We start from the raw sequence: 15,225 nt of genomic DNA on the forward strand, positions 1-15,225 counted from the left end.
TGATTAGGATTGCATTGAGTCTTGAATCTATAGATAAATTTGGGTAGTCATCTTAATAATCCTAAATGTTATTAGATTTTTTTTTCAGCTCAAAAATAAATGACATGATCTGTGACCTCGATTTATAGTTTAGTAGAGTCATGTCAAGAACTCAGCTAAGTAATATAGTAATAACATAATAACCACAACAAGAATTACTAGTACTACTTATAACTACTAATAAAAATATTTATTGGGTTTTTGCTGTGTATGTGCATAGGGGTGTTGGAGGTTCCAATTTGAGATCTTGTCATCATTTGGAACTATTTTGTAAAAGACTGTGGTATAATTCTGGATCTTGAAGGTAGGGTGGAAATAAATGGCTTTAAAGATATGAGGTTTTGAGAATTAAAGCAGGAGTTGAAAGAGTAATCATCATACACACTGAATGCAGCTAGGATAATGGGGTGAAACGAGCCAAGCAAGGTACAAAACAAGGTAGGCAGGTGCCATGGTAGACTGCAGCTGCGACAGTGGAGAGGTAGAAGAAGTAAATATTTTGTACTTAAGAAAAGGAAGAGCTACCGATAAATGCAGTGGAATAATAGTTTGCAATCACGATGGAAAGAACAGTGTATTTTCAAAAATTAAGGCTAACATTTGGTAAATAACATTCAGAAAATGTATTGTTTACATATATTACTTTTCTACGGCTAATTTTGTATAGTAAATGTACTACTCAGATGACTGCGAATAGGAATATTTGATCTTAGAAAGGAGGAACTATTTTCTCCCAGATGGCATGTATATAATCTTCAAAGGGTAGGAATTGTGTCAGTCTTTATTTTTTTAGACTGAGCCCCAAACAGTGCCAGACACATGTATGTCCAATATATATTCATTGAATGATTTAAGGCTCAGTAAGTAGATCATATTGAAAGAGATGCCCTTAAGTTAGCCTTTGGAACTGAAAATTTATAGAAATGCAGCTCAGAAATATTTGAATTGATTTGGTTATTATGTCCTGAAATGCTGTGAAACATTTCAGAGTATGGGTAGGGGAACTAATCGGTTGTAAAGGAAAGGGCATTTTGATGTAGTTTAGGCTCTTTACCTCAGTAGCTCATTTTAATATTTTCTTTCCCCCTCCCCCCCCCCCCAATTATATGGTAAGATCTAGCATACCAGGTGTAGTGCCTTTTTTGAAATGAAGTTTTTCCTTCATTCCCCGCTACCTTTGATAATTCTTCCTTGCTTATAGAATGAAGTTCATACTTCATAGTCTAGTATGTACACTTTCTACAGTCTGGTCCCTTAACCCACTTTTTCAATCTTATTATTTCCCTGTGTTCCTATTCTTCATTTAAATTTCAAAAATATATATTGATCTCTTACTTTGTCCCAGATATTATATGATATTAAGCTGTATCGGTCTATAGTTTTTCCTCTGTGTTTAAATTTTTCTGCTGCTTTATTTTGATATGTAGATTATCCTTTACACAGTACTCTCTTCTCCCCACTTAATTTCATCTACCTAAATGCTAATCTTTTAAGGCCTTCCTCTGTGCTCATTCTTATATCAATAATGTTCTTTATTTTTCATAGACAGCACTTGCACAAGTAAAAATACATTCATCTGCTTTTCTGCAGCCCAGTCATGAACTCCTTGAGCAGTAGGAAATGTCATTTCCACATGTTTTATTCTCCCTTGTAGCCTTTTATAAATGTTCGTAGTACTGCATCTGTTTGTGGTGGTGGGGAGAAGTGGTAGACCATGGTGTGGGGGGAGGGTTATTACCACTGCCTTAAAGAACTATGGACATATATGTTTCAATTCATTTCATCTCTTTCAGTATTATTCTGTTTTCAGCATTCTTCCTACTTTTAGAATATGATTATTTTATGTGGTAGTTTGACTTTATAGCCTTAGTCAAATGAAAGTTCTAGAAAGATACCCTGATGGACAATGGTCCCAGAATTTCTTGATTGCAGGGTCTAAGCCACTTTTTCAAATAAAACTTTATTCTCTGAGCAGTATTTGAGAGGCAAGGAGGTCATCAGATATCCATAGTGACAAGAATAAAGTATTTTAAGTAGTAGCTATTTCAGAAAGAAGATGGCAGTTATACATCTTCTAAGCCCTACTGAGAAAGTTTTGGTGATAATGGCAAGATCTGGCTCTGTGTACCTGAGTCTCTAATTCCTCATCTCCTTTTCAATTTACTTTTCTGTACTTTTGGGGAGGGTATGAAACTTTATGTGCCTATATCATTTTGGGAAAAAATACATTTTTAATGGAAGAGGTATTTATCCTTGATGTAATGTAATATTTTATGTTATATATATGATTTGGAAGGTAAATTGGGATTTGACCAGAAAATTGCAAATACATCTTATTTTATTAATAGTCATGGATATTCTTATTTACATATCAGGTTCTCAATGTAACTCAGTGTCATAACAAAAGATTTATCAGTTTAACGGTAAAAATATTCATTTACAGTACTTCTGGCACTTTGTAATTTATAGCTTAAAACCCTGTTAGCTAGATTTTAAAGAGATTATAAACAAGGGCTTAAATTTTATATTTCCTTTTGTTACTTTCGGGAAGGAAAAAGTCCAGATTCAATGTAAGTCTACTTTATTTTATAGGCCTATGAAGAATACACCAGCAAGCTAGATGCCCTCCAACAAAGAGAACAACAGTTATTGGAATCCCTGGGGAATGGAACTGATTTTTCTGTTTCTAGCTCTGCATCAACGGACACCGTTACATCTTCTTCCTCTTCTAGCCTTTCAGTGCTACCTTCATCTCTTTCAGTTTTTCAAAATCCCACAGATGTGTCACGGAGCAACCCTAAATCACCACAAAAACCTATTGTTAGAGTCTTCCTGCCCAACAAACAGAGGACAGTGGTGAGTCAACTTTTAATATTATCATTGTCTTTTCTTTGTATTTTTCATAAAGACCAGTTGTTGAAAATGAAATATCCATACTCAGCAGTCATGCATATCGAAGCATCCATTTCAAACAAGAGTGGGAAAGACATAATTATTTGGTGCCAAAGTCTTAATTCTAACAAATAGTATCGGTTTTAGTGTCAGATTTGACATTTAAACCTGTCTGTCACACTTGAACCACACTCAAGTCTAAGTACTAATTCAGAGTCAATCAGAAATTTAAGACTTGTGCTTGTTTGTTGTCCAATATATATCAGGTAATATTCATTTTTCACACTTGAGAAATCCCTTTTTGGATTTATTATTAAATGTGGAATTTTTATTGTGCTTGATATTTTTCCTCTTGTTTACATAATTTTTGATTGTTGATCATTAGTATTGGCATTGGAACAGAGTTCTGCGTAAGTAACATTTAAGCAGAGAAACCTGCAGAATTATTATGATGGCCCATAGTCCTAACGTGCAATAAATACTGTCAGTAGACTTAGTAATAATGCACCTGCATACATCACTACTTTTTATAATGTATATGGTTGCTTTTGATAGTAATAATAATAATAATAATAAACATTTCCAAATGCAACTGAACTCAAAGTAGTTCTTAATTTTTTTCCTCAGATAGCATCAGTAGTAATGCTGGTTCTTCATGGAAAAAGTTTGCTCACCTGTACTATAGTGACCTCCAGTGGGGTCAGTTTGTCACCCTATGCAGCAAATGGATGTGAGAGTCAATGTGTGGAAATATAAGAGCAGACCTTTGGCTAGTGTCATGGAGGTAGTTGGAATTCAGATCTTCACATAAAGCTGAGCCTTTGAAGAACTTTACGTTCAGTGAAAATGTGAACTAAAAGAAAATGTGTTTATCAGCATAAATAAATAACAATGAAACTTGTCTGTCTTTGCCAGGGCACCAGACAAAATTTAAAAATTCCACTGTGAGCTCTTTAACTATAGACCTAGTCACACCATAGTGGGAGGTTCATGTTTATACTACTTGCATTGTTCATGAACCTGCAATACAAGAAATTAGCATAGCTGCAGGTCCTAGAGTGGTAATAGCACTCAGGCACAGGGCAAAAGCAAATGCATACCCTGCCCGGCCCATCTAGATCTCATGGAATTCACAGAGAGACTGTCCTACTGACTAGTTCAAAATCCCAATTTATAAAATATGCAAGGAAACAGTCTACCATTAGTGAGTTAGGAGATTTAGAAACAGCTAGATTAGACTCCTGAGAAGGAACCAAATAGAACTTTTAGGTCTTCAGATTTAAAACTCTGGATGACAGTTATCTATGAAATATTCTTGCTCAAAATGATTGTTAAGTTCAATGTCAAGCTTCTGGACCTTCTGTGTTACAAAAGAAACACAGTAGGTAGAGGGAAAAGTTAAGCACCATGAGGAAACAATTAGACAAATTCAGAATGTGGCTATCTTATAAGGTACATGGCCTAGACTCAGTGTCATGGAGGATAAAACGTTTGGGGATTATTCTACACCAAGACTAAACAGACATAACAACCAAATTCAGTGTATGATCCTGGTTTGGGAATAGAATGGAAGAGCAATAAAAGACATTTGAATGTTAGCTGAGTATTAGATGTTATTATGCAATTATTAATTTTGAAAGTGATAATAGTTATGTAGGAAAATATCTTTATTCTTAGGAAATACACACTTAAGTGTTATGCCTACAACTTTTTCCTGCTCTTTTTGAAATATAATTTAAAGTATACAAATTTTAAGACTACAGATCAGTGACGTTCTACAGATGTAACTGCCATGCAGATCAAAATACAGGACATTTCCAATGCTTGAGAGGGTTCTCTAGTGTCCATCCCATTCTCAAGAAGAACCATTTTCTGACTTCTATCTCAAGTTAGAACTTAACTGTCAAATGGTATGATGGAAAACAATTTACAAAAATATGTAAATATATAAATTATATAAATATTAAAATTCATAAAATATAAAAAATATATAAATATGAAAAAATAAAAATTTTGGAATCGAAGAGAGAATTTGGATGTTAATTCTATTATTCCTTCTAATTTTCTATATGTTTGAAATTTTTCATAATAGAGCTGGAAAAAATCAACAGAATAAAGGAAAACTAGAAAGTACGAAAGAAACAGTTGTCACTAGAGAAAAAAGCTGTTGAACATATTGATACTGATTGGAGAAAGTGCCAAGGTGACTTTAAAAAATCTCGATATGTCAAGCTAATCAGCATATAACAGCTCTGTGTTAAAATGCTTTATAAAAATTAAAATCTTTTATTTATTTTTAAAAATTCAATAGATGAGGTAAAAGTGAATTAAACCAAAACTGAATGAAGGAAGGATTAGTGAACTCTGGAAAACAAAGAAGAAGAGTTATAGAAAATATAAAGAAAGTTTAAATGGTGTGAAGGATGTGATGAACAGTTTCATTATATGCCTCAAAAAGGAGTTCCAGAAAGTGAGAATAAAAATAAAGGAGTAGAGCAAAATTCAAAGAAATGATGGCGAACATTTATGAAAGACATGAATGAAAAGATTTGGGAAACACAAGCCCTAAGTTAGATAAGTAAATTTGAATCCATACTTAATAGATGTAACAAAATAAAAGAATATTATTTTTAAAGTACTTAGGAAATAAATTATCTATAAAAGAATTTCAATTATCAAAACATTTTTTGTAGCATCTATAAAAGCAAGAAGAAATAGAATAATATACACAAAGTGGTGAAGGGTGACCGTAAGTCACTTAGCTAAACTATGAGTTTAGCTAGCTAGGTAAACTAGTGAAGACACTATAAAGGCCTTTTCAGATGAAGAGTTTGCCTTTCCCAGATTCCACTTGAAGGGATTACCCAAAAATTATTTTAAGAAGGAAATTTAACACAGAGACAGAAATGGAAAGTAGGTTAATGCTATTAAACCTAAAACTACAAGATTTGTAGAAGAAAACATAGGATACAATTTTTGGCAATAATTTATTAAATATGACACCAATAATAGACTACATAAAGAACATGCAGGAGTCCCCTCTTATCCAAGGGGGATACATTCCTAGATTCCAGGTGAATGTTGATAACATTTAATTTATAAATTAGGTACAGTAAGTGATTACCAACAATAACTAATAATAAAATAGAACAATTATAGTATAATAAAAGTTATATGACTGTAGTCTATCTCAAAACATCTTACTGTATTGTACTCATCTTTGTAGTGCGAAATGATACATTGCCTACATGATGCAATAAATGAGCTGAATGGTGTAGATACTGTGACATAGTATTAGGCTACTGTAAGAGTTACCTGAACATAAGTACTGTGGTACCATGACCATACATTTAATAACCAAGACAGCTACTCAGTGACTAACAGACGGGTAGTGAAAACATGGTGGATATGCTGGATGAAGGGCTGGTTCATGTCCCAGACGGTGGAGTAGAATGACACAAGATACCTCACCACTCAAAGTAGCGCATAATTTTGAACTTATAAATTGTTTATTTCTGGAATTTTCCATTTAATATTTTCAGATCACAGTTGACTGTGGTTAACTGAAACCACCAAAAAGTAAAACCACAAGTGATATTGATAAACTGGACTTCATAAAAATTAAAAACTTCTGCTCTTCAAAAGACAGTGTTAAGAGATTAAAAAGACAAACTATAGGATGACTGATAATCTTTGTAAAATATATATATCTGATCAAGAACATATATCCAGAATATATAAAAACGTCTTAGAACTCAATAACAAAAACATAACTCAACAAATGGGCAGAAAATTTGAATGGTAATTTTACCAAAGAAGATACATAGATGGCAAATAAATACGTGAGAAGATGCTCAATGTCATAAGTCATTAGGGAAATGCAAATTAGAGGCACAAGGTACCACCACCTCACATCTACTAGAATGGCTAAAATGATTGGGTTTATATCAACTATTGTCAAGGATGTGGAATAACTGATTTTTCATACACTACTGGCTGAAATGTATGGTGGTACAACCACTTTGGAAAACAGTTTGGCAGTTTTTGTTAATGAAATCCTTTTCAAAGTCCCCAAAACATTTTTTTTTCAGAAATAGAAAAATCCATCTTGAAATTCATGTAGAATCTCAAAGAATATGGAATAGCCAAACATTCTTGAAAAAGAACAAAGTTGGAGGTCTCACACTTCCTGATTTCAAAGCTGCAGTAACCAAGTCGTTGTGATAGCGGCATGGACAGACATATAGACCAATGAAATAGAATAGAGAGTCTAGAAATAAATTCTCAACAATATGGTCACAGGATCTTTCATGAGGGTACCAGTAACACTCAGTGGGAGAAAAGACTGCCTGTTCCACTGTGGTGCTGGGAAAACTGGATATGCACATGCAAAAGATGAGGATGGACTCTTGCCTTACACCATATACAAAGCTGTTTTAAATGGATCAAAGACGTAAGTGTAGGAGCTAAAACTGTAAAACTGTTGGAAGAAAACAGGGAAGGCTTTACAACATTGGATTTGGCAGTGGTTTCTTGGATATGACAGCAAAATCACAAACAACATAAAAGTAGAGAAATTGGATTACATCAAAATTACAAACTTATGTGAATCAAATAAGGCAATGAAAAGAAAAGATAACCTATGGAATGGAAGAAAATATTTACATGTTTAATAAGGCATTAATATTCAGAATATGTTTTAAGAAACACTTAGAACTCAACAACAGCGAAAAAACCCCCAAACAACCCAATTAAAAAATGGGCAAAGGACTTGAATAGATACATCTCCAGAGAAGGTATACAAATAGCCAAGAAACATGGAAAGATGTTCAACATCACTAATCACTACGAACATACAGATCAAAGCCATAATGAGATACTACCTCACACCCATTAGAATGGCTACTATCAAAAAAGAAACAATAACATGTTGGCATTCTTGTGCCTTGCTGGTGGAGATGTAAAATGATGTGCCCACTATGGAAAACAGTATGGCAGTTTCTCAAAAAACTAAAAATAGAATCGCCCTATGCTCCAACAATTCTACTTCTGGATAAATACCCAAACTAATTGAAAGTGGCAGTTTCAAAGAGATTATTTGTACACCCATATTTGTAGAAGCATTATTCACAATAATCCAAATGTAGAATTAACCCAAGAGCCCATCAACAGGCACATAGATAAACAAAATGTGGTATATACATACAATGGAATATTATTCAGCTTTAAAAAGAAGGAAAGTCTGACACATTCTACAGCATTGATAAATATTTATGCTAAGTGAAATAAGCCAATCACACACACACAAAATAATTCATGATTCTATTTATATGAGGTACCTAGAGTAGTAAAATTCACAGAGACAGAAAAATAGAATGATAGTTGTCAGGGCCTGGGGAAAGGGGAGATGAGTTGTTTAATGGGTATAGAGTTTCACTTTTGCAAGATGAGCATTCTGGAGATTGGTTGCAAAAAAAATATGAATGTACTTAACACTGCTAACTACATTTAAAAATGGTTAAAATTTTAAATTTCGTTACATGTATTTTACCATAATTTTTTTTTTTTTTAAAACCAGTTCGGCAATTTTATAAAAAGTTAAATGTATACCTAGCACACGATTCAGCCATATCTACTCCTAGGTATTTACCTAAGAGGAAAGAAAACATATGCTCGTACAAAGATTTGTGCAAAAATATTCTTAGCTGCTTTATTTCTAATAGTCCAAAATTAGACATAACCCAAAAGTCCATGAAACAGATGAATGGTTAAACACATTATGGTCTGTCCATAGAAAGAAATGCATTACTGATATATGAAACTGTAGCTTACCAGTGTACTATAGTGTAGCAAAAGTAGGCTTGTCTGGATCAAAGAGAAATTTACATTTGTAATTTTGATAAATACCTTCAAGTTTTGTTTCATAGATCTTGCTTAGTTTTGCACTGCTACCAGCATGTATGAGATGCCTATTTACCATAGCTTCATTGGCAGAATATGTTATCATTCTTTTAGATTTTTGCCACTCTGGTAAATGAAAACTATCTTGGCAGGTTTGAGTGAGGTCGAACACCTTTTCCTATGTTTGAAGACTGTTTATGTTTGCATTTCTGTGAGCTGTCTTTCATGTCCTTTGCCCATTTTTTTAAATTGGGTTTTTGGTCTTGATCTCAATCCTATATATCAGAAAGATTATATGCAATTATCTGAATTACAGATGTTTTTTACCAGTTCGAATTCGTCTTTTACCTTCGCTTATAGTGCATTTGTTGATTTTGCCATCTAAAAGATCCTTAATTTTATGTGGTTGAATTTAATAATTTTTCTCCTATGGTTTCCAGATTTTGCATCATAAAGAAAGGCCTTCTTCACTTGAGGTCATAAAGGAGTATGCCTTGTTTTCTTCCAGTTCTTTTCTGGTTTGTCCCTTTCTTCTTTCTTTCCAGATCTAAATCTTTGATCCCTTTGATGTTTACCCTAGTATACAGTATGAGGTATAGATGAACCTTTTTTCTAGATTGGATCTAGTTGGCCCAACAAAAGTTATTAAAAAGTTTATCTTCACCTTATTTCAGATGCTGCTTTCATGCTAATTTTCTTTATGTGTTGGAGTCTCTTTTGGTCTTTCTTTTGTGTTCCATTAGTCTGTCAGTCTGTTTAACAGATACTATCATGAAGGAGCAAATAGGACAAAAAATCAGCCTACAGAAATGGAACAAAGTATTGATTGATGAGTTTCCCTTATGCTAGAGCAGAAAACCCAAATTTTGCCTGTTGATGAAATAATACATATACCTTCGAAGCAAGGGCAGGAAGCATAAGCGAGCATAGCTATATTTGAAGATCACGTCGCAGGAGTGCGTGAGGGAAACTACCGGGAGAACTAAGGGTAGACAGCCCCAGTTCATCGATGGCCTTATATGCCATGTTAAGAACTTGAATTTTGCCCTGTAAATAATGGGAAAATTTTCCACAGACTAATGAAGTGCAAGATTTAATATGAGCTTCAGGTTCTGAGAACCCCTGAAATTTTATGTCAGAAGGAACATCTGATGTTTTCATCAGATCCCCTGAAGCCTGACACATACCACAGTTAAGAATACCTTCTTTAGACAAACATCTATGGAAACATGTGATAGGATAGAGTGAATGGGGTTTAAAACTAAAGCTAGGGTTTCCAATCAAGAAGTTTTTGCACTAGATTAGGTAGACTGTGAGTACCAAAGTGAAAAAGTGCGCTTTCCCTCAGTTTATTATTTTTGGAAGGCACAGCTAATTCACAGTAGTTATGGTCTATAAATCTGTTGCGAACACTAAATTACTAAACCACTGATCCTAGGGGATATACAGGGTTACCATTACATAAATGAGCCAAAGGCAGCCTCTGTATATTGGCCCCTAGGTTGTTTATTTTTTCACAGCAGGCTGGGGTCCATTAGCTTAAAAGCCCGCTGGCATAGAGCACTTGTTTACAGTGTGAGAGCTAGAACTAGAAGGCAGAGTGTCGCCGTATTCAGCCTCAGCTGGGAAGGCGCTTGTTGGGCAGCTCAGATTTTACGCTGCTTTGCACATGTCCACAATAGCACTGCAAGTATTGATTTTGGGATTATAAAAAAGTTTTAGGGAGTAGATAAATTCACAAATACAGAATGCACAAATAAAGATCAACTGTATCAACCCAGTTGCTTGCATATTTCCAGTGATGAGCCTCCTCCTTCATGATAAACTTTTCCCTTACTGGCTGAGTTTAATGATTATATTAAACTAAAATGGCATCCTGTTTTTTCTAATCATGGGTCCTAATTTGGCTTTCTGGATAATTCCCCCTTTAATATACTATTAAATTCATCTCTGTTATATTCACTTTTATTCCATTTTCCCCACTAGGATAAAGATTCCCAATTTCTTTGCAAACTTTTGGTTTGCTAAGTACCTTAGTGATTTAAAACAATAGAACCTTTAATTTTATTGTTACTAACACATCCCTGATGTTTCCACTCTTCTCCCTCACTGAAAATGGCCTCACCTGCCTCACTTTAGTCCACACTGCATTTGCCGGTTTTCTTTCAGTTATACATTATTCAAATGCATTGGTGGGAGAGGCCTGTGCGTAAAAGGCCAGGATAGGGGTAACTTCAGATATACAGATAGGGCTCTCCAGCGCCTGTTCCCTCCCCGCTCCCATGTCATCTCTGCTTTTCCCTAGGTTAGCTTCTTTCTGTAATCAGATTTTCTCAGTGGAGTGGGAAAGATGGCCACTGAGGGTTCTCGATTTCTATCCTTTTGGCCAATGTCATGTATAGCCAGAAAAGTAGCAACCTTTGATTGATATAGCCTCTCTAGTATCATGTGGATTTTTGGGAAAGGGCAGGTTCCTCGAGGAAATAGGCAGCTAGACAACAAATATAAAGTATACACATTAAGACAAGTATTTTAGTCAGTAAGGTGTCTCTGAAGGACCATCAGAGTGATTGAAGGATTACAGTTTTTAGCTCTGAACAGTGTTGAATCAGAATTGGTTTTGCTTTAAATGTTGACATCTCTTATTCCTCAGTGGTGGGTACAGAGGGATCTATTATATTTTCTCTTCTTTTTTATGTATTTAAAATATTTCATCCTTTTGATAAAAACTAAAAATTTTACTTTAAGTTAGTGAATAATAGATATTTGTCATAATTTCCCTTTAATATAAATTCGCTCTAGAAATGATGTCGTATCCGACGTAGTAATCCATATGACATTTTAAAGGTATTATGAAGGTAAGTTATTGAGTTTTTTTTAACATGATGTGAAAAACATATAACTTATTTTTTTTTACTTCATTACATGTATTTACGATACGATAGGTACCTGCACGGTGTGGAGTTACAGTCCGGGACAGTCTAAAGAAAGCTCTGATGATGAGAGGTCTAATCCCAGAGTGCTGCGCCGTTTACAGAATTCAAGATGGGTATGGTTTGTATGTAATGTGAATTTTTGTTTAAAAGAAAAAACTGAGACATTAAACTTTGAGGTTTTCTATGTGATCTTTATCTAAACCTAGGGAATTAAAAATCAACGTTAGAAAAAATTATGAAATTATATTAAGTTTAACCTAAGGAAATCTTGTAGATTCTTTGAGGAGTTAACATGAGATAATTCTGTGTAGTGATAGTGTTTGTTACTCTGATCAAATGACTTGACTTGGAATTTGAGATTCTTATAATTTTTGAACCATTTAGAATATGACTTATTTGAATAATGGACTGTTCCCACAATCCCCTATTTTTAACACAAACTTATAGTTTCGCAAAAGGCTTAGCCCAACTAACATTTTTATATTGAACTATTTCAGAAAATTGTGCCAAGACACTCCTCCCCCCAAAAAATTTTGAATCTCATTTTAAAAATTACCTTTTTTGGGGCATGTTGTCCCTTGAATACACTTTTTCTTTGGATAGATAAATCCATACCTGTGATTTTTTTTTTATTATTATTATTTTTTTTTTATGCCAGGAACAATCCACTTTCTGCTGTTGTAGGTCTTTTCTGGAGCTGACTTGAAGAAAAGAGTACATCTCTTTACCCTGCTGTTTGTCCAAGAGTGATACCTTTATTTGGGGTAAACTTAAAAATTAATTTATTGCCATTTAAATTTCTAACGATGGAAGACCAGGGAGCAAACCTCCCTCACCATTACTAGCCCCTCAATAACCAATTTTCATATCTTCAGCATGAGGTACATGTAGATTTTTAGGTATGATTACCAAGAAAGGTTTATGTCTACACTTTTCAGAGAGAAGAAGCCAATTGGCTGGGACACCGATATTTCCTGGCTTACTGGAGAGGAGTTAATTGTAGAAGTGCTGGAGAATGTTCCACTTACAACACACAACTTTGTATGTAGCTTTACAGTTTTTCGCATTGTCAAAAATGTTTGTGTTCTTGTGAATGAATTTTTATTTAGGAAATGTAAAAGGTGGGTAAATAATTTGGGGATTGATATTTTACCTGAGTTAATCATTTAAACTAAAGTATTTAAAGAGTTTCATTTTAGTCACTATACTTTCTTTTAATTTAAAAAAGCAATACATGTCCATTATTTAAGAAAATTTGAATGATGCAAAAAGTATATCAAGTAAAAAAGTGAAAATACCCTATTAGAGGTAAATATTTGTTACTAGATTATGATACAGTCTTCCGAATTCTTTCTCTGTATACAAATATGCTTATACCTGTAAACCTAAAGTTTTTTCCTTTCTTTTTTTTCTCCCTTCCCCTACCATCCCGTCATTATTTTCCATTCACTCCTTTTCTTACACTGAAAATGTCTTATTTTTTGTGATATTCTTCACCTTAAAAAAAATTTAACAGTGCGTCATGGACATCTTTTAATGTCAGTACACCTACCTTTATTTTTGTAATGATTGTATAATAGTCCATATGAGTAGCATGAATTCAGTATATTTAATCATTCCTCTGTTACATAGACATTTCAGGTTTTGTTTTGTTTTTTAATCAATTAAAGACAGAGCTAAACAGAATCTTTCTGCATACACCTTGACATATTTGTGTAATATTTCTGAAGGATGGGTTAATGCAAGTGGAACAGCTCTCCTTAAAGACTTAAGGAGGATGTTAAAATTCTCCTTGAAGAATTCTCCCTTTATCATTTGCTAAAACCCAGTGTTACCAGCACGAGGTCTGAAAAGTAAGTCCTGTCCACCTTAGAGATGAGGATACAGTTCCCAGCACTTAAGAACCTGTCCTCTTAAAGGGTAGACAAAAGCCAGGATTAGAGTGATCTATAAGGCAGGAATGTGTTTCTTACTTTTCTATATATATGGAATTTTAGCCATATTTTTTCCAGATAGATAGTTATTGCTACCCTTTTGGCATCAAGTGTTTTCCTTTGTGCCTTGGTGATTATTAGTACAGCTGGGCTCTGAAAGCAGCCGATTGACAAGATGACTACCTTGGGGGTTTGTGCTTTCGGGGATCTCTCAGTGGTGAATAACAAAACCAGGTGTTTCAATAATTAAGTCATCTTTTAGATAAGGGTAAGATACGCTTAATGTCAATCAGATTTACTGTGTAGCGAATAGTTTTCTAGTAATGACTTAAGAAGTTCATTACTATTGATTTTTTTAAAACTTGTAGAATTCTGAGTGGATAAATCTTAAGATTTTTAAATTTTTAGGAATCCAAAAACAGTTGAGCTTACATTTCATAGTGATTGCTGCTCTTTTTCTTAATTAGTTTTCTTGGCTAGAAATCAGATATGGGGAGGTGAAAGAAGACATAAGTTGCTAATCATAAAATAGTATTAAAATAATGCCTCAAGAAGGTATTTGCCTTAAGAGAATAATGAAAGCAAACTGCAAGTTAGTGTCAGTGTGGAAATCCTGCCAGTAAATGTTTACTGAGAACCTTCCATTTGCCAACACTGTGTCTGATCTAGGGATATAACAGTGAATATGAAACACAGTATCCCAGCCTTAGAGTAGAGACAGATGAGTAATACAAAAATTTCATAAACACTTGTAAGTATTACGTATGTATAAAGTGCTATAGATAGATGCACAGAATGGAGACTGCTAACCTGCCCTTCTACGAGTCAGGAAGGTGTTGCAAAGGAAGGAATACCTAAATAAGGTCCGATGGATGAGGGACTAGCAGATGAAGAGCGAAGGGAAGAGTACTCAAGACAGAGTAAACAGCAATGAAGCACAGTAACTTTTCAGTTAAAAAAAAAAAAAAGTTCAGAGTGGATACTACAAAGTTGGGGGCGGGGGATGGTTTACAGTATAGCAAGAGTTATGGGTGGATTAAAGAGAGTCCAGCTCATGAGAGACCTTACAGGCCATGTTAAAGATTTGGACTTTTCTGTAAAATAATTGGAAATTTAATGATTATAAATGAGAGAAGTGTGATTAGATTTGTGTTTGAGAACAGTTGCTCTGAGTGCCATGTAGAGGCAAGAGTACAAGCCTGTGTTCTGTTTCGAAAGGGAAAGAATTCCTCTCTTTGTGTCTCTGTGCTGGATTTTGCCGGCTACTCAAGGAATGCTGCTCTGATACCTTCTGGTTTCATAGAGTCTGATATTAAAGCAACTTCTTCAGTATTTGCCCACATCCCAGGAGCCCCTGGGATGTAGGCAAATACTGAGGTGGAAGGGGCGGGGAGGGAGGGAAACAAGATTTGAAACAGAAGCCGCGTTGTCAGCCCTTCCCCTTTTCTACAGGCAGTCAGGTTAATGTTCTGCTTCAGGGAGCCCCTCACTTTACAAATTAATGCCTGCAGGTTGCCTGGTCT

At 34.5% G+C, this 15,225-nt stretch overlaps 1 protein-coding gene across 5 annotated transcripts in view; it reads left to right on the forward strand.

The window, feature by feature from the left end:
- Positions 1–15,225, forward strand: part of BRAF (B-Raf proto-oncogene, serine/threonine kinase) — a 107,954-nt gene that overhangs the window by 31,862 nt on the left and 60,867 nt on the right. For all 5 annotated transcript variants that reach the window (XM_016132999.2, XM_036230820.1, XM_036230818.1 and 2 more), the window contains exons 3-5: positions 2,632–2,895; positions 11,778–11,881; positions 12,707–12,809. In XM_016132999.2, the coding sequence (XP_015988485.1) occupies positions 2,632–2,895; positions 11,778–11,881; positions 12,707–12,809 (471 nt within the window). The remainder of the gene's footprint in view (positions 1–2,631; positions 2,896–11,777; positions 11,882–12,706; positions 12,810–15,225) is intronic.

Source organism: Rousettus aegyptiacus, unplaced genomic scaffold, assembly GCF_014176215.1.
Source record: "Rousettus aegyptiacus isolate mRouAeg1 unplaced genomic scaffold, mRouAeg1.p scaffold_m13_p_13, whole genome shotgun sequence".
NCBI lineage: Eukaryota > Metazoa > Chordata > Mammalia > Chiroptera > Pteropodidae > Rousettus > Rousettus aegyptiacus.